At 52.7% G+C, this 21,918-nt stretch overlaps 1 protein-coding gene across 2 annotated transcripts; it reads left to right on the top strand.

Moving 5' to 3' along the window:
- The first annotated feature begins 213 nt into the window (after positions 1-213).
- NEMF (nuclear export mediator factor) lies at positions 214-21,445 on the top strand. 2 transcript variants are annotated; one of them, XM_064716016.1, is made up of 33 exons: positions 214-364; positions 1,421-1,489; positions 1,972-2,074; positions 3,469-3,594; positions 4,355-4,503; positions 5,773-5,840; positions 6,605-6,691; positions 7,366-7,442; positions 7,857-7,927; positions 8,008-8,083; positions 9,206-9,268; positions 9,552-9,629; positions 9,872-10,080; positions 10,499-10,684; positions 10,973-11,036; positions 11,470-11,558; positions 12,153-12,256; positions 13,103-13,165; positions 13,268-13,380; positions 14,242-14,299; positions 14,632-14,690; positions 15,099-15,219; positions 15,637-15,919; positions 16,388-16,430; positions 16,514-16,563; positions 16,962-17,115; positions 17,341-17,418; positions 17,491-17,685; positions 19,707-19,739; positions 20,342-20,448; positions 20,520-20,563; positions 20,654-20,733; positions 21,214-21,445. In XM_064716016.1, exons 1-33 carry the CDS (start codon positions 306-308, stop codon positions 21,289-21,291), a joined length of 3,237 nt encoding a protein of 1,078 aa, XP_064572086.1. In that variant the 5' UTR covers positions 214-305; the 3' UTR covers positions 21,292-21,445. The 2 variants fall into 2 exon arrangements, with proteins under 2 accessions (XP_064572086.1, XP_064572087.1); XM_064716017.1 differs by lacking the exons at positions 19,707-19,739; positions 20,342-20,448; positions 20,520-20,563; positions 20,654-20,733; positions 21,214-21,445 and adding an exon at positions 17,961-17,988 and having other exon boundaries at positions 17,491-17,750.
- The last annotated feature ends 473 nt before the right edge of the window (positions 21,446-21,918 follow it).

The raw sequence follows: 21,918 nt of genomic DNA, 5'->3' as shown, positions 1-21,918 counted from the left end.
TTGTCATTCCTGGACCTTTTTCTGTAATTTTTGGACGCTTTTCTGTCACCGCCGAGCCCCGCTCGCCGCCCGCCCCCTCAGCGCCCCCGCGCTCACAGCACCTCCTGCTGGTGGCGCGCGGCACCGCCCTGCTCGGCTCAGCCCATGCGCGGCCGCGGAGCGCGGGGATTGGCACCGGGCGCGACCCGTAGCGCCTGTGGGCGCAGGCGCGGGGCGGCCGCGGAGCGCCGGAGCCGTGAGAGAGCGGGAGCCGTGAGGGGCCGGAGCCGGGATCCCTGTGGGTCTCGGCGGGCGGCGCCGGCGCCATGAAGTCCCGCTTCAGCACCGTCGACATCCGCGCGGTGCTCGCCGAGCTGCGGCAGAGGTACCGGCACTCCCCGCCCGTACGGCTCCGGGAGCGGGGCCCGGCCTGGTGGGACGTGGTCTTGCTTCGGATCCCAGTCCTGTCCTGGTTCTCGTTCTGGTTCTGTTCTCGCTGCTCTTTCTGGCCGTGGTCCTCGTCCTGCCGGTCCCGGTCTTGGTTCTGTCCCCTCTCCTCCTGGCCGTGGTCCTGGTCCCGGCCGTAGTCTCAGGGCTGTGGGGGCTCTGCTGCTCCCTCGTGTCCCGCTGTCACCGCTCTGTCCCTCAGCACAGACCCCCCTCAGCCCCGCCGCCATCCCCTTCCACCCCTGCCGTGGCAGGGACACCTCCCACTGTCCCAATGTCCAGCCTGGCCTTGGGCACTGCCAGGGATCCAGGGGCAGTCACAGCTACTCTGGCAATTCCAGCCCAGCCAGGAATTCCCAATTCCCAATCTCCCATCCATCCCTGCCCTCTGGCACTGGGAGCCATTCCCTGGCTCCTGTCCCTCCATCCCTTGTCCCCAGTCCCTCTGCAGCTCTCCTGGAGCCCCTTCAGGCCCTGCCAGGGGCTCTGCCTGGAGCCTTCTCCTCTCCAGATGAACACTCCCAGTTTCCCAGCTGGGAAACTCCTGACACATTCCCGGTGTCCATCCCCGCTCTGAAGGGCATCACTGACACCCCAGGCCAGTTCAGTGCCCACACTGGCATTACTGGTGCCCTGTGCTGGCCAGGAGCTCCACTGTCACCAGTTCATTTTACATCCCTGCCACAAAGAGGAGCACGGGCAGGACCTGGCACCTCTCTCCATTTTACCCATGAATATAAATTTCTCCATCTAATTTTCTCCCTCTCTTAATTGCCATGTTTTAAGAGCAGTCTCTCCATCTCTCCATGGTTGTTGCTTCCAGCTCATTCCATTAATCTTCCTTTGCTGCCCTTTTGGTTACTCCTGGGTAATTTATCATAACTTGGTAATTTATTATAACTTGCCCTTCTGTATACATTCATTCCCACTGGGATTTTTCCCACCCAGTTGTGTTTTGGGCTCTCCAGAGCATTCCTTGTTTTCCTTTTGGCAGCTTGTTGGGCATGAGAGTGAACAACGTTTATGATGTGGATAACAAGACCTATCTCATCCGCCTGCAAAAGTAAGAGCTTTAAATGGCCTTATTTACAAGTTCTTTAGGATTGCTGTGTGAAAATCAGATTTTTTAAACTGTCTGCTGCAATTTCTGATTTGTTTGCAGTGAAATTCTGCTGGGTTTTGGTAAAAGGCAGTAATTTTTACTCAGAAAGTTCTTAGGCAATGGGAAATTGTGCAGAAAACCCTGTGTGGGTGGGGTGGCTGCTCCTGAGCGACGTGGGATCCCAGAATGTCCTCAGGTGGAGAGGGTGCTGGGGATTTTGGGGTGCAGCTGAGGATTTGGGGTGCAGCTGAGGATTTGGGGTGCAGCTGTGGGATTTTGGGGTGCAGCTGAGGATTTCGGGGTGCAGCTGTGGATTTGGGGTGCAGCTGTGGATTTTGAGGTGCAGCTGTAGATTTTGGGGTGCAGCTGAGGGATTTAGGGTGCAGCTGTGGGTTTGGGGTGCAGCTGGGGATTTGGGGTGCAGCTGCCCTGTGTTCCCCCAGGCCAGAGTGCAAGGCCACGCTGCTGCTGGAGTCGGGGATCCGCATCCACCTGACGGAGTTTGAGTGGCCCAAGAACCTGATGCCCTCCAGCTTTGCCATGAAGGTGAGCTCTGCAGGGCTGCGGTTCTGTAAAGTGTCTGCTCATCAGGAAGGAGAGGAGCAGGAAATTAGGGAAGGGTTATCCCAGTGAATCCTGGTGCTGCAGGTGGCTGAGGACAAGGGGAGAGCAAACGTGGGCTTGGGGTCACATCACTGTGCTCAGTGCCTGAAGGAGTGAATATTTAAATTGATGAAAACCCTTTATAAACTTTAGTTATAAATTCCTTTTGTGGTGTTGCTCCAGTAAAGTCCTTGTCGCTCCAGTTGGATTGTGGGAATTTTTAGTTGCTGGATGCACTTCTGGGGGTTCAGGCCTTGCTGCAGGCTCCTAGGCTGGGCTCCTGCAGGTGCATCCATGGGGATACAGCCTGGGATGCTCCCATGGATCTGTTTTACCTCTGGGGGCAGCCAGAAGTGTCTCAGCAGAGATTTCCAGGGTGGCTTTCCACAGCAGAGATAATCCCAATTCTCTTTACAAATAAACTCTTAGAATTTGAACCAGTTGCTCCCTTGAGCTAAACAAACAACATGGAAAAATGTCTTCATGTTAAGAATTAGGCTCAGTTATATTTATAATTATAAAAATGAAGGTGTTACTTTGGTGAGCACCAACATTTTCACTCTTGTGATATTTGAGTTAAATGGGAAGTGGTTGGTGCCACAGGAGGGCTCTATAGCCAAGCCATTCCCAGGTGTTTTCAGATATTTTCCACACCCCTCTGATGCCTGGAGAGGCTGCCTGGAGCAGAGGTTAAAGGATAAAGGTGGATATTTATTGAAAGGCCTTCAAAAGCACACCCTGGGCATGCAGAGGCCACACCCAGGTGAGACAGCAATCAGAGTTTTCCAGACAGGCGAAAGTTTGGTCCATTTGCGTATCAGGGGTCAATTGTTCAATTATAACTTCAGGTAATGGAGTCACTTACTCCAGGTTTGCCCCCTGTCCTGGTGTAGGGCAAATTTGGGAGAGAGCCTCCCAATGGGTTTCTCTAGAAAGCAGGTTCAATTGCAGATTCAAAAAGCAGATTCAAAAAGCAGATTCAATTTAATCCAAGCGGTTCAGGAATAATACTTCCTCAGAGAAAAGTGGAAAAAGCTGTTTATTTCACATACAAAGCATTCACCAGCACACACAAAACAAAAAGAACAATATTAAACAACAACAAAAAAGAACGATATTAAACAACAAACCCCCCCTGATTCATTCACTGTTGGTTAATTCGATTCACATGACATTTTTCGGGCCCTGAGCCAGTGAGGCATCCTTGAGCTGCAGGCCTAGAGAGGGATTGTTTTCCCTGCATGAAGCAGGAGGGAGCAGCAGCTGGCAGAGTTTGGGTCCCCTGGGGCAGCCGTGGTGTGAAAGCCAGGGCAGCTCCATGCTGAGCCTCCCCGCAGTGCCGGAAGCACCTGAGGACGCGGCGCTTGGTGGGCGTGCGGCAGCTGGGCGTGGATCGCATCGTGGACCTGCAGTTCGGCAGCGAGCAGGCTGCCTACCACCTCATCCTGGAGCTCTATGACAGGGTGAGCAGCCTGCCCTGGCCTCTGTGCTCAGCACTCTGCTGGCCTGCTTCCCAAGGTTATTTGCTGTGTCTGGAATGTTCTTTCCCTGGCCTGCTGAGGTCCGTCAGTGGCACACTGCCCGCCCTAAGGGTGCTGTTGTCTTTTTATACCAAAAACTGCTGAAAACTACTACTTTTTATTCTTAAACTACTACCTTTTATTCTTAAACTACTACTTTTTATTCTTAAACTACTACTTTTTATTCTTAAACTACTACTTTTTATTCTAAAAACTACTACCTTTTATTCTTAAACTACTACTTTTTATTCTTAAACTACTACTTTTTATTCTTAAACTACTACTTTTTATTCTAAAAACTACATGTACTTTATTTACAATAATTTTCCAAACCTATGTTAGACAGTCTGTCTCTACCCTAAACCAATCCAAAAGTGCCACCATCACCCAAAAGATGGAAGAAGGAGAAAGACAAGGCATGCCCAGATTTCTCCATCTTGGGACCTTGAGCCCCCATTCTAAAAACCTCAAAATTCTGCTTTTCACCCTGTGACTAACTAACTATCATTCTACTTAAGCTTTGGTGGCTTGTAAATCCTCATATGAGATTGGACATTTTTTCCATGGGTCAAAATCCAAGGCACAGGGGTCTGGCTCTGGAGCCATCCAGGGCAGCTGGAGGAATGTCCTGTCCCCCAGGCTGCCAGTGTCCCCTGGGGCAGGGACACCGTGCTGGCCTCACTCAGGGTCCCTGTGCTCCCAGGGCAACGTTGTCCTCACTGACCACGAGTACCTGATCCTCAACATCCTGAGGTTCCGCACCGACGGCGCCGACGACGTGCGGTTTGCGGTGAGGGAGCGGTACCCGGTGGAGAGCGCCAAGGCTGCCGTGCCCCTGCCCACCCTGGACAGGTAATTCCCATTTCACAGCTCATATTTGGTGTCAGTGCCAAGGCTGCCGTGCCCCTGCCCACCTTGGACAGGTAATTCCCATTTCACAACTCATAAATGATGTATTTATTGTGGCCAGTGCCAAAGCTGCCATGCCCCTGCCCACCTTGGACAGGCAATTCCATTTCAGAGCTCATAAATGATGTGTTTATTGTGGCCAGTCAAAAGCTGCCGTGCCCCTGCCCACCATGGGCAGTAATTCCATTCACAGCTCATATTGGTGTATTATTTGGCCAGTGCCAAAGCTGCTGTGCCCCTGCCCACCTTGGACAGGTAATTCAGAGCTCATAAATGATATTATTGTGGCAGTCAAAAGCTGCGTGCCCTGCCCACCTGAAAGTAATCCCATTCACAGCTCTATTTGTGTCAGCAGGCTGCGTGCCCCTGCCCACCTTGGACAAGTAATTCCATTTCACAGTCATATTTGGTCAGTGCAAAGCTGCTGTGCCCTGCCACCTGCACAGCAATTCCAATTTCTGTTAGAATCTGAAATGCAGGGAACTCTCAGAATTTTGGGCCTCTGAGCCAAAGTTTAGAATTAAACCCAGGATTTGATCTGAGACCTTGGGAAAGGCTCCCAAACTGAGCAGCCAGAAATGAGAATGTGGATTTATAGTTTAAAGCAGAGACACAATGAGCCAAGGAAAGCAAAGTTCAGAGTTTAAGATATAGAAATAAAAGCAGTTCCAGAGGTAAACAAGGAGTTTCGAGTGCAGCACTGTGGGTTTGTGTGCCATAACAGGAGTGGCTAAGAAAGCTCACACTGCAGCGTGGGTCCATAAGATGAAATATTTAAGGCTTGGGTTAAAAACATAAATATCCTCGTTGGTGGTGGTTTATTGGTCAATAAATCCTTAAAAAATCTTGTAACTGGGGGTCTTGTGACCTTCTGAGCCCTGCAGTGAAGGTGTGAGCTGAATTCACCCCTCCTGTTTATGTAGAAGATAAGAAAATAAACAGCATTATCTAAAAAACTCAGAGCTCCCATCCCTAGCTCATTGCAAACTCCTTCAGAAATCCCCAGGAATTTCAGAGCTCATTAATGGTGTATTTATTAGGACAACCCCAAATTTGTCAGAGCTGTGAAAATCTTTGGGTGTTTTATTCCAGGCCATTTTTAGTTTCATTTTTTTAAGGCTGGAAAGGTTTTGTAGCTTCTAAGCAACGCAATGTTGTTCTAAACCACATTATTCTCTGGAACTGCAACTTTTTCTTTTCTCCTTGCTGCAGGTTAACTGAAATCATATGCAGTGCACCCAGAGGGGAGCAGCTGAAGAGGGTTCTGAACCCCCTCCTCCGTGAGTGGCCTTTGGCAGGAGGTGCAGTGAGGTCGCTCAGGGTGTGCTCTGTGCTGGAACCCTGCAATAACTGAGCACAGAACCAGATCTGTCATGTTTGAGATCACCAGAACAAAACTGGTTTTCCTCCTGACCTGCCAGTGCTGCTGAAGCAGAGAATTTCCTGAGCTCAAGCTGAGAATTTCCAGCTCAAATCACACCTGAGCATGACTTGCTTCATCTCTTGATTCTCTTTTTCACCACCCTTTTCTCTCTCCTTCTCTGCCCTGCTCTCTTAAATAATTTCTAAATAATAATGATATTACTGTGTAATTGCTAATGGCTGTCCCCCAGTGATCCCAGCTGTGCTGTGCCATGCTGCAATTTGGTTTTTTCTGCTCCTGTCCTGTAGGAAACCTTGGCCTCACTGCTGTTACTGATGCACTCACCAGGCACAGCTGCTCCTCTCTAAAATCCCCACCATTTCCCCTTTGTGACAATTTTGGCTTTTTCTCACCCCCTTTTCCTCACCCACCCATCCCTCCTGCCCCTTCCCTGAGTTTTGGCACTTCTCCCTCTTCTCACACTCTTTTGTCCAGTTTTGTTGTGGTTTTTTTATTTTCTTTACTGCAAATTGTGAATATTTTCTACAATATTATTTTCTACAATATTATTTTCTGCAATATTCTTTTCTACAATATTATTTTCTACAATATTATTTTCTACAATATTCTTTTCTACAATATTATTTTCTACAATACTATTTCTTTTTTTCTTTTTTACAGCTTATGGGGCCACTCTCATCGAGCACTGCCTTATAGAAGCTGGATTTTCTGGAGCTGTCAAAATAGATCAACAGCTGGAAAATAAAGGTGTAATATATTAAAGGCTGGGCCACAAACATGGGGATTTTGATGTCTCTGTAGTGGTTTTTTTTCCAAAGAGATGAGTGAACCTGTGGTTTTATTTTTTAATGCTTTTAGCTTGGGGACAATCCTTGTTTGCATTAAAACTCTTGATTTGTGCATAAATTGGAGATAAAATGTCAGATTGTTCCTGTATCTAAATAATTTTATTCTGACACCACCTCACCATGAGGTGAGTTCTGGGTGTTTGACAAGAAGAATTAACATCCAGGTCTTTATTTGTAACAAACCTTGGGGATTTGGTAAAGCAGCAGCTTTACATTTATTGGGAAATTAAAGATTTGGGTAATAAAATCAGAAAATATTTTCCTGCAGTTTTATTTTCCTCATGTGTTTTATATTTCCCATAAATCCAGAGGGTTTTTCCTTCCTACTGCATTATGGTGCAGTAAAAAAATAACTTCTCACAGCTTCTGGTTTATGCTTTACCTCTGCAGCTTTAATTTCATAAAGTGCTGATATTTGTGGAATCTTTTTTTCCTCCTGAAACTTGAATAATTATGTGGTAAAACCATCTAAATACATTTTTATATTAAAAAATTCCCAGCTGTAAACTTAGACTCCTGATGCAAATGAGCAATAATTGCAGGGCTGAAATATTTCTGCTGTTTTCTCTTCAGAAAACCTTGCAAAGGTTCTTTCAGCTCTAGAGAGAGCAGAGGAATACATGGCCCTGACTGACAACTTCAGTGGAAAGGTGGGTCTGGCTGGGCTGGCAGGGATTTGGAATTGCAGGGTTTAACTGGCAAGCAGGAATTCTCAGGAATTCCCAATTCCTGCTCTTCCCAGCTCTGGGTTTTGTTCCTGGCTCTCAGGTGCTGATGAGGAACAAAAATTGCTTCTTTCCACAGGCTGGGCAGCAGTTACACAATGCACAGGCAGATTGTGGGAATGCTGGGAGATTTGCACTTGGGATTTAATAGGTTCTGTGATAAATCCTGCACAGAAACTCTGCATTTATGGGATAGTCCTGAGGGCTGGGAGGAGTTCACTTCTTTCTCCAGAAGGAATTGGAGCCAAGCCAGTGGGTCAGGCACAATGTTCCCTGCTGGAATTATCTATTGATACCTAAACCTTTCCACAGACAAATGGTATTTTTGTTTTCTTTCAGGGTTATGTTATCCAGAAAAAGGAGAAAAAGCCAAGTCTGGAACCAGATAAACCAGCAGAAGATATCTACACGTAAATATTTGAAGTATTTCTACTAGTGTGCATAACAGAAATTGGTTTTCAGGTGATAATATCAAATGTGTGTTTTACAGATATGAGGAATTTCATCCTTTCTTGTTTTCTCAACATTCAAAATGTCCCTACTTGGAATTTGACTCATTCAATAAGGTACAGTGCTTTTGCTGATGCTGTACTTGAGTGCTTGAATTGACTGCTGCTAAAAGGAGTAATTAAAACATGCAGGGGTTGTTAATGAAAGCAGAGACCTTGGAAGGGATGAATCATTTTATGGAGGAATGTTTGGTGAGAAAAAGGCACCCCAGCAGGGCTGGGGCTGCAGCTGGGCAGTGCTGGCTCCTGAGCTCAGCCCTGCAGCCAGGAGGTGAAGCTCCAGCAGAAAATGCCAAATGTTTGTTCTGCAGAGTGGAGTCTGGGTTGTGTCCTGGGTAACAGCTGTGGCAGGCACCACATCTGCACTCCTGCTCCTGCTCTGAAAGCCTCAGAGCTCTTGTTTAGGGTTTGCTGGGCATTGTCCTTTCTGCTCCTCCACTCATTAACATCTGGGGTCATTAATTGGCTTCTTGTTCTTGATCTCGACTCCAGATTTCCCACTCCACGCTCCTGCCCTGTTCCTGCCTCAGTTTCTGTCATTTCCTTCAGTGATCACAGAGCCCCAGAGTGGTTTGGGCTGGAAGGGACCCAGAGCCCACCAGTGCCACCCCAGCCATGGCAGGGACACCTCCACTGTCCCAGGTGCTCCCAGCCCTGTGTCCAGCCTGGGCTCCAGGGGCAGCCACAGCTGCTCTGGCAATTCCCAATGTCCCCCCCATCCCTGCTCCTGTCCCTCTGTCCTTGTCCTTGTCCCTCTGATGATCTGAACAGCCCCAAACCTTCCTCACCTGTGCTTTGGACCACCAGGAGCAGTTTTTGGGCACTCTGGGGTTTTGTGTTTGTTTAGCTGACCCAGTGAGGCAGCAGGGATTCAGGGCAGACACATCTGGCTGTGCAGCCATTTAATCTGAGCTAAATCAGCTTCTTTTCCATCATTTCTTAGCAAAGCAGGTGAGCCATTGCTTGGGCACTTCTTCCTTCTGTGTTTGCAGTGAGACTCAGCCCTGAGTGTCCTGCTGGACTGCTCCCATGGGAAGGGAAATGGGGAAAGCTCCTGGAGGTTGTCTCAGGCTCTGTCAGCTCTTTTAGTGCTTGGCAGCCCCTTCTGTGCAGGGCCCCTCCTGTGCTGCCCTCAGTCAGGCCAGCCTGGGCATTCTCCAACCTCAGTCTCTCCTGCAGGCCACAGATGAGTTCTACTCCAAGCTGGAGGGGCAGAAGATTGACCTGAAGGCCTTGCAGCAGGTGAGTCCTGACCCACGTGGATGCTCCCACATCTCCAGAGGCTTCTTCAGTGATTGCCTGGTGCCTTTTGGTAATGGCATCAGATAATCACTGCAAGGTTACATATAAATATAAATATAATATAACTATAATATAACTATAACTATAACTATAAATATAAATATAACTATAAATATAACTATAAATATAAATATAAATATAAATATAAATATAAATATAAATATAAATACATTTTTAATATTAAATGTTTTTATGTATATTTTTGCCATTTTGTGCTTAAAAGGAAAAACAAGCATTGAAGAAACTTGAAAATGTCCGTAGGGACCACGAGCACAGGCTGGAAGCTCTCCAGCAGGCTCAGGTAAGGCAGATTTTGGGTTTTCATTAAAAAGTGCGTGATCACCCCACCATGGGATGGTTTGGCTGGGAGGGAGCTTCAATCCCACGCAGCTCCAGGGGCAGGGACACTTCCACTGGGGCTGGATCTTCTCCGGTGCCACCTCTCCAGTCCATCCCTGCATTTCTCCACCACTGCTTCCATTTCCTAACGCCTGCTGCTGAGCCGTGCTCGGCTGCCCTGCTGCAAGCTGCTCCTGTCCCAAGGAAGCCGATCAGCTGAAGGGGGAGCTGATCGAGGTGAACCTGGCGGTGGTGGACAGGGCCATCCAGGTGGTGCGCAGCGCCCTGGCCAACCAGATCGACTGGAGCGAGATCGGCGCCATCGTCAAGGAGGCCCAGGCCCAGGGCGACCCCGTGGCCTCGGCAATCAAAGAGTTAAAGCTGCAGACAAACCACATCACCATGCTGCTGAGGTGAGTGCCCTGCAGCAGGGGCTCAGAGATTTTAAAATACCCCAGAATAGCTTTTTTATACCCAGAAGTTTTGGTGTAAGAGCTGGGACGTGGCAGAGTTAATCTGTGAATTTTTGGTTACCTCGCTTTCAGAAGTGACAGTCTATTCTGTAAACTTGTTTTCAGTCAGTTCCTTGGATTGGAAAAATTGGGCTCTTTATCTTCTGCTTTTGTTTTCTTTTTCCCCCCAAATTTGGCTGACTCCAGGACAAAAAAGGGGTGGCACACAAAGCTTCCTGTGTCTCTAATTGTGAACGGTTTAGAGGCTCCTTGGGCCATTTCTGAACTGCTGAGAGAATGAAATTAAGAGCACATTGCACCAGGGATTGAAAATTAACCAGCTATCTTATCTCAATCTTATGATCTCACGTGTTTTTAGGAACCCCTATGTGTTATCTGAAGAGGAAGAGGAGGAGGATGATGCTGACATAGAGAAGGAAGAAACAGAAGAACCAAAAGGAAAAAAGAAAAAGAATAAAACCAAACAGTTGAAGAAACCTCAGAAAAACAAACCCTTATTGATTGATGTTGATCTCAATTTGTCTGCCTATGCCAATGCCAAAAAGTAAGAATTTTCAGGAAATATTTAGTGTGGTTTTGTAGGATCAGTTTCTCTGGGTGTGGAGGAGGAAGGGTTTTGGGATATCTTGTTAAAAAAAAGAGTTAAAAATTGAAGCAGCAGCCTGTCCTGAACTCTGGGGTGGGAATTCCCTGGTGCAGAGCAGCTGCTCTGTGGCTCACACTGAATTTTCCAGCTCTGCCCATGGAACAAAAGGCAGAGGCCTGGGATGAGGGGGATGGGATGAAGGAGTGGCTCTGCTGGGATTTCAGGACACACATTTGTGTTTCACAGGTACTATGATCACAAAAGACATGCGGCCAAGAAAACTCAGAAGACAGTGGAAGCTGCAGAAAAGGTATTTTGTTTTCCTCTTGGATTTTAGAAGATATTTAAAAGGAAAATCCCTCCCCACTGCTCAGGGGGAAATCCTGAGCTGATCTGAGCAGCCCTAACAAAACATGAAAGGGAAAACCATCACCCAGAGGTGTTTTATTGTTGACATTTGGAGCTCATGGAGGATTGCAGATCCCTGATGGATCCTCCTTTTCCAGTAGCACTGGGAATGCTCAGAGCAGGTGGAGGCACTGACAGACCAGGACTTAGAGGGGAAAATCAGTGGAATCCTTCCCATCCAAGAGCTGATCATCTCAGGGAGCAGCTCTGCAGGGTGCAGGTTTAAGAGCCTGCACTGGGATCAAGTCCAGGCCATTTCCTCCCAACTTTCCCAGTGTTCAGTGGGGAATTCTGGGATTCCTGCTGGGTGCTGATGGTGCTTTCTGTCCAAACAGGCTTTTAAATCAGCTGAGAAGAAAACAAAGCAAACCCTGAGGGAAGTTCAGACTGTCACCACCATCCAGAAGGCCAGAAAGGTCTATTGGCAAGTACAGCTCCACTGTCCTTCTCTTCTGTGTCAGGATGGATCTTCCCTGGTTGGGAGTGCAGCTGTTTGGGATTTCTGAGCTCTGCACTTTGCATGGAGTCTCCTTAAAGAGTCAGAGGGTCCCAGCATGGTTCCAGGGCCAGCAGCCCAGAGCTGCCCCATCCCTGGCAGTGCCCCAGGCCAGGCTGGGTGGGGCTGGGAGCAGCCTGGGGCAGTGGCAGGTGTGCTCCAGGGGGGCTGGATCATCTTCAAGGTCCCTTCCAACCCAAACCCAAACCATTCTGGGCTTCTGGGCTTTAAAAAGCAACAAACCTCAAAGCTTTTCATTGTTAAAATAAAAATAAATAGGAGGGTTGTGCTTCTTGTTCCATGTCCAAATCTCTTGTTCCACGTCCTAATCTCCCTGATGCTGTGGTTGTCCCATGCCTTGTTTTTATGTCCCAGGCCTGTGGATGGGAGTAAAAAATATTTCCAGTCTCATAAATTGCAGGTGCTGAGATGGATATTCTGAGTTTGGTATCTAAACCCACCTGTGCAATGTCCTGTTAGTTCCAGGTGTCACTGACACCGTGGATTTGCTGTATTTGGCAGGTTTGAGAAGTTCCTGTGGTTCATCAGCTCTGAGAATTACCTGGTGATTGCTGGCAGGGATCAGCAGCAGAATGAGCTGATCGTGAAGCGCTACCTCAAACCGGGTGAGCCCAGGGGGCCACGGGGGGCTCCCTCCTATCCCCACCTCTGGGGGTGGCCAGGAGGGACAGGGGAGGGTCCCTGGATCCAAGGGAGTTGTGGTGGGGGGAGTTCCGCTGGTGCCACGGGGTGAGAGCAGCTGGGTGGGCTCCCCTCAGGAGCAGAGGAGCTGATTCTGCCTGGGACAGGGATGGGCTGAAAGGCTTCTGTGGGGTGCTGCTCACAGAACTGGGAAATACAACATTTACCATTTGTACGTTCCTAAAACCATAAAGGAAAGGAGCTCTCAAATCTTCTATGTGCTGGTGTTCACAGGGGTCCCAGCATGAGGGAGGAGATGAGAATCTTGACTCTGTGTTTCAGAAGGCTGATTTATTATTTATGACCTATATTATATTAAAAGAAAATGATACACTAAAACTATACTAAAAGAATAAAAGAAAGGATTCATCATAAGGCTTGAAAGGAATAGGAAAGGAATGATAATAAAATCTTGTGACTGACCAGAGAGTCTGAGACAGCTCACTGTGATTGGCCATTAATTACAAACAACCCCGTGAGACCAATCCCAGATGCCCCTGTTGCATCCCACAGCACAGATAACCATTGTTTTTCTTTCCCTCTGAGGCCTCCCAGCTGCTCAGGAGAAAAATCCTGGCAAAGGGATTTTTCAGAAAGTATTATGGCTACACTTCTGTGTGCCCAGCCTGCCCCTTGCAGCCAGACCAGGCATGTCCATGGGACATGAGGGGTTCCCTGGCTGCCCCTTGCAGCCAGACCAGGCATGTCCATGGGACATGAGGGGTTCCCTGGCTGCAGGGGTTTGATCTGAGGGGACTCTCTGTTGCCAGGGGACATCTACGTGCACGCGGATCTGCACGGAGCCACCAGCTGCGTCATCAAGAACCCCTCAGGTACCTGTGGAGCCCCGGGGACAGGAGCTGGCTGATCCCTTGCATGGGCTCAGTCCTTGCTGGAGGCTGCAGGGCCGGCTCTGAAGGCTCTGGGTGTTGCAGGGGAGCCCATCCCGCCGCGGACGCTGACGGAGGCGGGGACCATGGCCCTGTGCTACAGCGCCGCCTGGGACGCCCGCGTGGTCACCAGCGCCTGGTGGGTGTCCCACAGCCAGGTGAGCGCTCAGGCACAGCCCAGGGGCTGCCAGGGCACCCAGGCACGGGGCATGGCTGGGGCACACTTGTGTGTGAGTGAGAGTGGGGAGAGCACACCAAAGGGTGATGCTTTTGTTCAGGCCTCAGGTTCAGCTTTTGTATTTGCACATCCTGTGCTGCTTTAGTGGGAGGGTCTGGGCTCCATATCAGGGATGGTTCTGATGAGGGGCAGTTCTGAGCTCTGTGCACAGAGCAGGGACACAAAACAATTCCTGCTCCAGCTGGGCACCAAGGACAAATGACCCAAATCTCAGCCCCAGAGCACAAACCCCGTGGGCTGGAGAGAGAAAAACAAGCAGGGTGGGACTGCCTGGGCTAAAGCTGGAATGGGACAATGAACTGCAAGGTGCAAATGGAGCAGAACTGATCCCAGGGACAGAGCCCGTGCCCGGCCGTGCATTTTGGGGCCATTTTGGTTGATCTTGGGTGCAGCCCTGGCTGGGCTCTGGTGCTGCCCAAGGTGGATCCATGGAGGAGATGCTTTGGATAAATCCCTGCTTTATTCTGGAGCTCCATCCAGCCCCTGCTCTGTGTCAGCCTGCACAACCCTTCACATAATTTCTCCCTGAATGCTCCTGAGTAGATCCTGGCTTTATTTCCTGAGTTACTCACCCAGGACTCCTAAAACTCAGTGCTGGTGGGTTGAAACATCCCTTAGGAAAACTCCCTGCTAAGGAGAGGAAGAGCCCCTTGGATCTGGAGTCCTGCAGAGCTGTTCCAGTTCAGCTCCTGTTGAGCCCATGTTTCTCTTGGTGCTGTTGTCACCTATGCTGGCCTTCTGTCACAGAGAGTTTTTACAGTTTCTTGTGGTTTTGTTTTAGGTTTCTAAAACTGCCCCCACAGGAGAATATCTCACTACTGGCAGCTTCATGATCCGAGGTGAGGCCCAGGGCAGCAGTGGGATGTTGTTTTGTGTTCCCAAAGGTGCTGGGCTGTCCTGCAGGGGCAGCAGATCCCACTCTTCTCCCAGAGCTCTGTTGGGAATGGCTCAGTCTGGGTATCAGGCAGCTGCAGCAGCAGTTTGAGCTGAGCCCTGGGCAGGAGTTCATTAACTCAGCTGCTTTTGAGCTCTCCTGTTCTCATCCCAGAGATAAAAAAGCCCCAGTGTAATTTTTTGGTAGCCTAAAGCCTCTAATAAAAATGAATTTTGGAAGTACATCCTGCAGCATGGCTGCTAAACCTCCTCATGAGACTCTCCCTTTGTTTTTCAGGGAAAAAGAATTTCCTTCCACCTTCCTATCTGATGATGGGCTTCAGCTTCTTGTTTAAGGTACAGCTTTTCCCAAGCAGCTCCTGCTGGCTTTTGTAATTTGCTTTGAGCTGCAGGAGGTTTATTTTCTGCATCTTGCTTATCAGTGTATTCCCAATTACTTCTTTTCCCACTGGGAAAAATCCCATAAAGAGCTTCTTGCTGATGATGGCTCTGGGCTGAGATGGAAGTGGAAGCAGTGTCTGCACTCCAGACAGCCTCTGGTTCCTGCCTCTGCCAGGGCTGCTCTCCCAGCTCTGTTTGCAATCTGCACATTCCTGTGTGCCACCCTGACTCGTGGGCTTGGCACACTTGGCTCTGCTTGCATTTTCCTGCCTTTTGATGGCAAGAGGTGTTAAAGGGGAAGGAGGAGCTGAGGGAGGTGTTGTGTGAGCACTGCCAGGCTGACCCAGAGCTCCTGGTGTGCAGGTGGATGAGAGCTGTGTGTGGAGGCACCGCGAGGAGAGGAAGGTCAAGGCCCAGGATGAGGAGCTGGACACGGTTTCCAGCAGTGCCAGTGAGCTGGTGGCTGAGGACGTGGAGCTCTTAGGTACAGGGGGCACTGGGGGGCTGTGGGGGCTCCTGGGGGTCCCTCAGGCTGAGGACGTGGAGCTCTCAGGTACAGGGGGCACTGGGGGTCCCTCAGGCTCTGGGGGATCCCAGTTTGGATCACTGATAGGACAATGGGGAGTGGTCTCACACTGACACAGGGCAGGGATGGGTGGAATATTGGGAAGGAATGCTGGCTGGGAGGGTGGGCAGGCCCTGGCACAGGTGCCCAGAGCAGCTGGGGCTGCCCCTGATCCCTGGCAGTGCCCAAGGCCAGGCTGGGCAGGGCTGGGAGCAGCCTGGGACAGTGGGAGGTGTGGGTGGCACTGGAAGGGCTTTCATGTCCCATCCAACCCAAACCAGCCTGGGATGATGGATCAGTTTGGTGTTCTGTGTTTTCCTGCCCTGGGGGCCCCAGATGGAGGAGACAGCAGCAGTGAGGAGGAAAAAGCTGAGGCTGAGGCACCTCCTGAGGGTGAGGAAGCTCCAGAGGATGTGGAAGCTCCAGAGGATGTGGAAGCCACAGCTGAGAGCAGCCAGGGTGAGCAGGGAGGAGGGAACACTCCTGCTCCAGAGGCTGACTCCGAGGAGGAGGATGGAGACTCTGAGGAGGAACATCCAGAGCCCCAGCGGGAGGTGAAGGAGGAAGAGGTGAATTATCCAGACACCACCATTGACCTGTCACACCTTCAGCCCCAGAGGTGAGAGGAGCAGCAGCTGGGGCACCTGGGGGTGTCCTGAACACTGCCAGGACAAGGCTGGGGTGTGCTGCCATCCCTTCCTTCCACGCTCAGCAGGGGGAATGCTGGGAGGCTGAGCCCTGAGCTGCCTGTGCTCTGCTCAGCCTGTGGGGGGGCTCAGCTCCCTGCAGCCCCTGGGGCTCCTTGCAGGGTGCAGGGAGCAGGGACTGGGTGGGTGCTCATGGGGAGCTGCACACGGGGGCTCCCGTGGTGCCCAGGCTGTGTTTGGTGCTTGTGTGTGAGAGAGGAGCTGGCAGGGAGCTCAGATTGTTTTCTGAAGTGAACCCAGTGTTCCTGCCTTTCCCAGCCTGCAAAGCTGGGACTGCCAAGCTCTGGAAAGCTGAAAGAGCCAGGCTGCTGAAGTCTGGGCTGTGTCCATGGTGAGCTGTCCTGCATCTGCTGATGAGCTCCTTTTGCATCTCCCCACAGATCCCTGCAGAAAACCATGCCCAGAGAGGAGGAGCCCAGCCTGGTAAGGTCCCAGCTCCTGGGGGTGGCCCAGAGCAGTGGGAGCTGCTGGGCAGGACCTGCCCTGAGCTGCCTTTGCCTCCTCAGGGTGACAGCAGGGCCCAGGGCCGCAGGCATCTCTCTGCCAAGGAGAGGAGGTGAGAGCCAGGGCTGCTCCAGGCAATCCCAGCATGCTTTGCCTTGGAAGGGACCTCAAATCCCACCCAGTGCCACCCCTGCCATGGCAGGGACACCTCCCACTGTCCCAGGCTGCTCCCAGCCCATCCAGCCTGGCCTTGGGCACTGCCAGGGATGCAGGGGCAGCCCCAGCTGCTCTGGGTCGCTGCCTCCTCCCCGTTGTCCATGCTGCATTTGCAGGGAGCTGCTGCTCCGGCCTTTGGCACAGTGGTACTGCTGGGCTGGAGAGGGTTCTGAGGAGGGGCTGTGCCCAGTTCCCTGGGTCCCTGTGGCAGGGAAGGGGTGGGAATGCTCAGGAGAGCAGCAGCCTCTCCTCTCTCAGCACAACACACGAGGGTGTTGGGATTGTTCTCCTTAGGGAAATGAAGAAAAAGAAGCAGCAGAACAACTCTGAGAACCTGGAGCTGTCTGAGGAGAAGCAGAAGGAGGCAGAGACAGAGACCCAGCCTGTGGCTGCTCCCAACTGCCCCAAGGCAGCTCCAGCCCCTCAGCCCATCAAACGGGGCCAGAAGGTGGGCATGCAAACAGGGACAGCAATGCCAGCTGTCCCAGACAGCCGTGGTGCTCGGAGGGTCTCAGATGGGGCTGGGGGTGAGCACAGAGCTCCCTGGAACCAGCCCCTTGCTGCTGGTGACCTGCTCTGAAAGTCTGGGATACTGGGAAGGAAAGAGCATCTGTGGCTGCAGTTCTCTGCTGAGATTTGTCATTTCTGAAGCTGTTGGTGTTTCCTCCTGCAGAGTAAAATGAAGAAGATGAAGGAGAAGTACAGGGACCAGGACGAGGAGGACAGGGAGCTCATCATGAAGCTGCTGGGGGTGAGGGGGAGCTGTGCCCTCCCCGGGGTGTGGGGGCTCTGTCACCAGCCCTGACCACCTGTGCCACCACAGTCTGCAGGCTCCAACAGGGAGGACAAAGGGAAAAAAGGGAAGAAGGGCAAGACAAAAGAAGAGGCAGCGAAGAAGCAACAGCAGAAACCCAAACCCCAGCGTCGTGCAGCGGGAGGGGGCAAGGAGAGCCTGCCCGCAGGAATTGTGCTGCACGAGGCACAGGAGGCAGGCCTGGATGAGCTGCAGGAGGACAAGGTGAGGACTGGGATGGGAAATGGGATGGTGGAGCAGGAGGGGAAGGTGAGGAACAGGGTGGGAAGGTGAGCAGGAGGGAAGGTGAGCAGCAGGAGGGAAGGTGAGCAGCAGGAGGGAAGGTGAGCAGGAGGGAAGGTGAGCAGGAGGAGGGAAGGTGAGCAGGAGGGAAGGTGAGCAGGAGGAGGGAAGGGGAGCAGCAGCAGGGAAGGTGAGCAGGAGGGAAGGTGAGCAGCAGGGAAGGTGAGCAGCAGCAGGGAAGGTGAGCAGGAGGGAAGGTGAGCAGCAGGAGGGGAAGGTGAGCAGCAGGAGGGGAAGGTGAGCAGCAGGAGGGAAGGTGAGCAGCAGGAGGGAAGGTGAGCAGGAGGGAAGGTGAGCAGGAGGGAAGGTGAGCAGGAGGAGGGAAGGTGAGCAGGAGGGAAGGTGAGCAGGAGGGAAGGTGAGCAGGAGGGAAGGCGAGCAGGAGGGAAGGGGAGCAGCAGGAGGGAAGGTGAGCAGCAGCAGGGAAGGTGAGCAGCAGCAGGGAAGGTGAGCAGCAGCAGGGAAGGTGAGCAGCAGGAGGGAAGGTGAGCAGGAGGGAAGGTGAGCAGCAGCAGGGAAGGTGAGCAGCAGCAGGGAAGGTGAGCAGCAGCAGGGAAGGTGAGCAGCAGCAGGGAAGGTGAGCAGCAGGAGGGGAAGGTGAGCAGCAGGAGGGAAGGTGAGCAGCAGGAGGGAAGGGGAGCAGCAGCAGGGAAGGTGAGCAGCAGCAGGGAAGGTGAGCAGCAGGGAAGGTGAGCAGGAGGAGGGAAGGTGAGCAGCAGGAGGGAAGGGGAGCAGGAGGAGGGAAGGTGAGCAGCAGGAGGGAAGGTGAGCAGCAGGTGGGAAGGTGAGCAGCAGGAGGGAAGGTGAGCAGGAGGAGGGAAGGTGAGCAGCAGCAGCAGGGAAGGTGAGCAGCAGCAGGGAAGGTGAGCAGCAGCAGGAGGGAAGGGGAGCAGGAGGGAAGGTGAGCAGCAGCAGGAGGGAAGGTGAGCAGCAGGGAAGGTGAGCAGCAGGAGGGGAAGGTCAGCAGGAGGGAAGGTGAGCAGCAGGAGGGAAGGTGAGCAGCAGGAGGGAAGGTGAGCAGCAGCAGGGAAGGTGAGCAGCAGCAGGAGGGAAGGTGAGCAGGAGGGAAGGTGAGCAGCAGCAGCAGGGAAGGGGAGCAGCAGCAGGGAAGGTGAGCAGCAGCAGGGAAGGTGAGCAGCAGGAGGGAAGGTGAGCAGCAGCAGGGAAGGTGAGCAGGAGGAGGGGAAGGTGAGCAGCAGGAGGGAAGGTGAGCAGCAGCAGGGAAGGTGAGCAGCAGGAGGGAAGGTGAGCAGCAGCAGGAGGGAAGGTGAGCAGCAGGAGGGAAGGTGAGCAGCAGGAGGGGAAGGTGAGCAGCAGGAGGGAAGGTGAGCAGCAGGAGGGAAGGTGAGCAGCAGCAGGGAAGGTGAGCAGCAGCAGGGAAGGTGAGCAGCTCTCTCCTCTCCTCCCGTGCCCGTGTGTCTGCCCTGGCTCTGTAGCTCTGACCAGGAGGCTGAGCAGCTCCCATGGATTCTGGGCACTGTGGGGAGCTCTGTGTCTGCTCCCGCTGAGTTCCCAGAGCAGCCCAGAGCCCTGCAGCAATCCCTGTGCTCGTCCTGTTGCCAGCACAGGCAGATCTGGGGCTCGGAGCAGCCCCGAGGCTCGGGTTCGCCCAGCAGCTCCCCCTGAGCTGGGTGTGCCCAGCTCCCAGCCCCGCTGCCGCTGGCATTTGCTATCTCTGAGCAAATCTCCTCCTCCCAGATTTGCTATCTCTGAGCAAATCTCCTCCTCCCAGCTCGGCGTGTGCCAGGCAAATGAGAGGTTGGAAAGAAACTCCACCCACGGCAGTGCCGCTCTCACCTTGGTTGTGAAAGCAGCTCAGTTCTGTTTGCAGGGACAGTGGGGCGTTCTGGGGCTGCTGAATAAAGAATTCCTTGGGGACAGGGCAGGCAGGAGCTGCTCTGTGGTTTCTGCAGGCCTGATGAGTTCTCTGTTTGTGTGTGCAGGAGGAGCAGGAGCAGGAGCAGCCAGGACTGGAGGTAAAGGCTCAGCTCTGTAAGGGTGAGGTGGGGCTGTGCTCCGGCTGGGACTGGGCCATGGGGAGCCCTCCAGGACTGCTTGAACGCACCTTAATTGTGGTTTAAAAATTAATCTCATGAAAATGAACCTCCATGCCTGCCCTGCTCATCTCCACATCCCCCACAAACCCAGAGCTGGCTCCAGGGATGTTTGCCCTTGGTTTTTGCCTTGGTGGCTCTGGGCTGGAGGATGACACAGTGAGCAGTGCAGGTCCTCCTCTAGTTTGAAGTTTATTTACATATCAAATTGCTTCAAACTTTTCTGTAATTACTTTTGTGTAATTACAGGCTGTGGCTGTTGCCCAGGGCTGGGAATAAGTGAATTCCTTTAAATTCCTCCATGGAGGAGGACAAGGGTGTCTGCTGGGGGGAGCTTTGGGTGACCCTTGGCCCAAGCCCAAGATCCAGGGCAGGATGTGATTTTAGTGATGGAACGGATGGGTCCCAGATCCTGGCTGGGGCATTCCCTGGCAGTCCGTGCTCATGGAGCCACGGGAGGGCTCGGTCTGGAAGGGCCCTGCAGGAGGGCTGAGCAGGGCCCAGAGCAGCTCTGTGTGTCCCAGGAGAGCCAGGCCCTGCTGGACTCCCTGACGGGGCAGCCCCACCCCGAGGACATCCTGCTCTTTGCTGTCCCCATCTGCGCTCCCTACACAGCCATGGCCAACTACAAGTGAGTGGGGCCCCTTCCCGGGAGGGCACGGGCTGGCTGTGTGGCACTGACAGCGCCTTTCCCGCGGGCAGGTACAAAGTCAAGCTCACGCCGGGCACGCAGAAGAAGGGCAAAGGTACAGTGTGAGAGCCCCGAGCCCCTCTGTGCTCTGCCTGCTCAGGCCGGGGCTTTCCAGGCTCTTTCACTCTTCCCTGGCTTTTTGCAGCCGCCAAGATTGCCTTGCACAATTTCATGCAGTCCAGAGAGGCCAGTGCCCGAGAGAAGGATCTGTTCCGCAGCGTCAAGGTGAGCCCGGCCCGCAGGGGCCACGGGAGCCATTTGGGGGGAAATGCTGCCACACTGGGGGCTGCTGGGCTCTAGCAGGGGAGTTTGTGCTCCTGGGGAGGGTCAGAGAGCCCTGCAGGGGTTTGGGGTGGAAAGGATCTTAAAAATCCATGGGCAGGGACATTGCCACTATCCCAGGCTGCTGCAGGCCCCATCCAGCCTGGCCGTGGGCACTGCCAGCTCCTGTGGGCAGCTCTGCTGCCCGTGAGAGCCTCAGGGGGAGCGCTGTGCATTGTGCATTGTGTCACTGTGTGACAGCAGCAGCGCCTCCCAGGGAACCCTCTGGGCTTGGAGTGGGAATTCTGCAGCAGGGCCGGAGCTGGCACTGGCAGCTGAGGCTGGAGATGTCCTGGTGCTCCCCAGGGCCAAGGGCAGCATCAGCCCAGAGCTCCACAAAGGTTTTCCTGCTGTGGCCACCTTCTCCTCTCCCCTGTTCCCCAGGACACAGACCTGTCAAGAAATATTCCTGGGAAGGTGAAAGTGTCTGCACCTCACCTCCAGAACATGAAGAGGAAGTGATTCCATGCTGGGGGCTGGGACAGACGGACACAGACCCAGCACCAGGACTGAATCCCTGCACCCAGGGCCTGCATTCCTGCTGCTTTAGCTGGACTCTGATACAAACTGCAGATAAATGTGGAATTAAATTGCTGGCATTTGGTCAGGAATGTCCTCCCCTGCTGCTGCTGCTTCTCTGTTCGAGCGCTGGGCAAAGGCTCTGGAGTGTGGGGCAGGAGAATTCCAGGGTGTTCAATGCCAGAGCCTGCAGGAGGGCAGTGCCAGGGGAGGAAGCTTCCTTTGGGAAGGTGGAATTGTGTTTCCCCCCAGACATTCCCTGGCTGTGGAGAGAGCAAGGTGCAGGCCCAGCTTCCCTGGGGAGGGGAGGAAGAGCAGGGCTGGGAGTCAGGAAAACCCCAGAGATCTCTCAGGAATTACAGCACAGGAATTGTTCTACAAGTCAACGTTTTTAATTAGTTTTTCAAGACAGCTTAAAACATGATTCCCCCTTCCCCACAGCAGCACAGCCTGGCCCTGTCCCCCGTGTCCCCTCTCCATGTCCCTGCAGCCAGGGGACAGCCAGGGAGCTCCACAGGGCTGGGAACAGGCACAGACACTCCCAGTTACTCGCAGGGCAGAATATCTGCT

Source organism: Zonotrichia leucophrys, chromosome 5 (assembly GCF_028769735.1).
Source record: "Zonotrichia leucophrys gambelii isolate GWCS_2022_RI chromosome 5, RI_Zleu_2.0, whole genome shotgun sequence".
In the NCBI taxonomy this organism is placed as follows: Eukaryota; Metazoa; Chordata; class Aves; order Passeriformes; family Passerellidae; genus Zonotrichia; species Zonotrichia leucophrys.
This window is presented reverse-complemented; position numbering and strand designations above follow the sequence as displayed.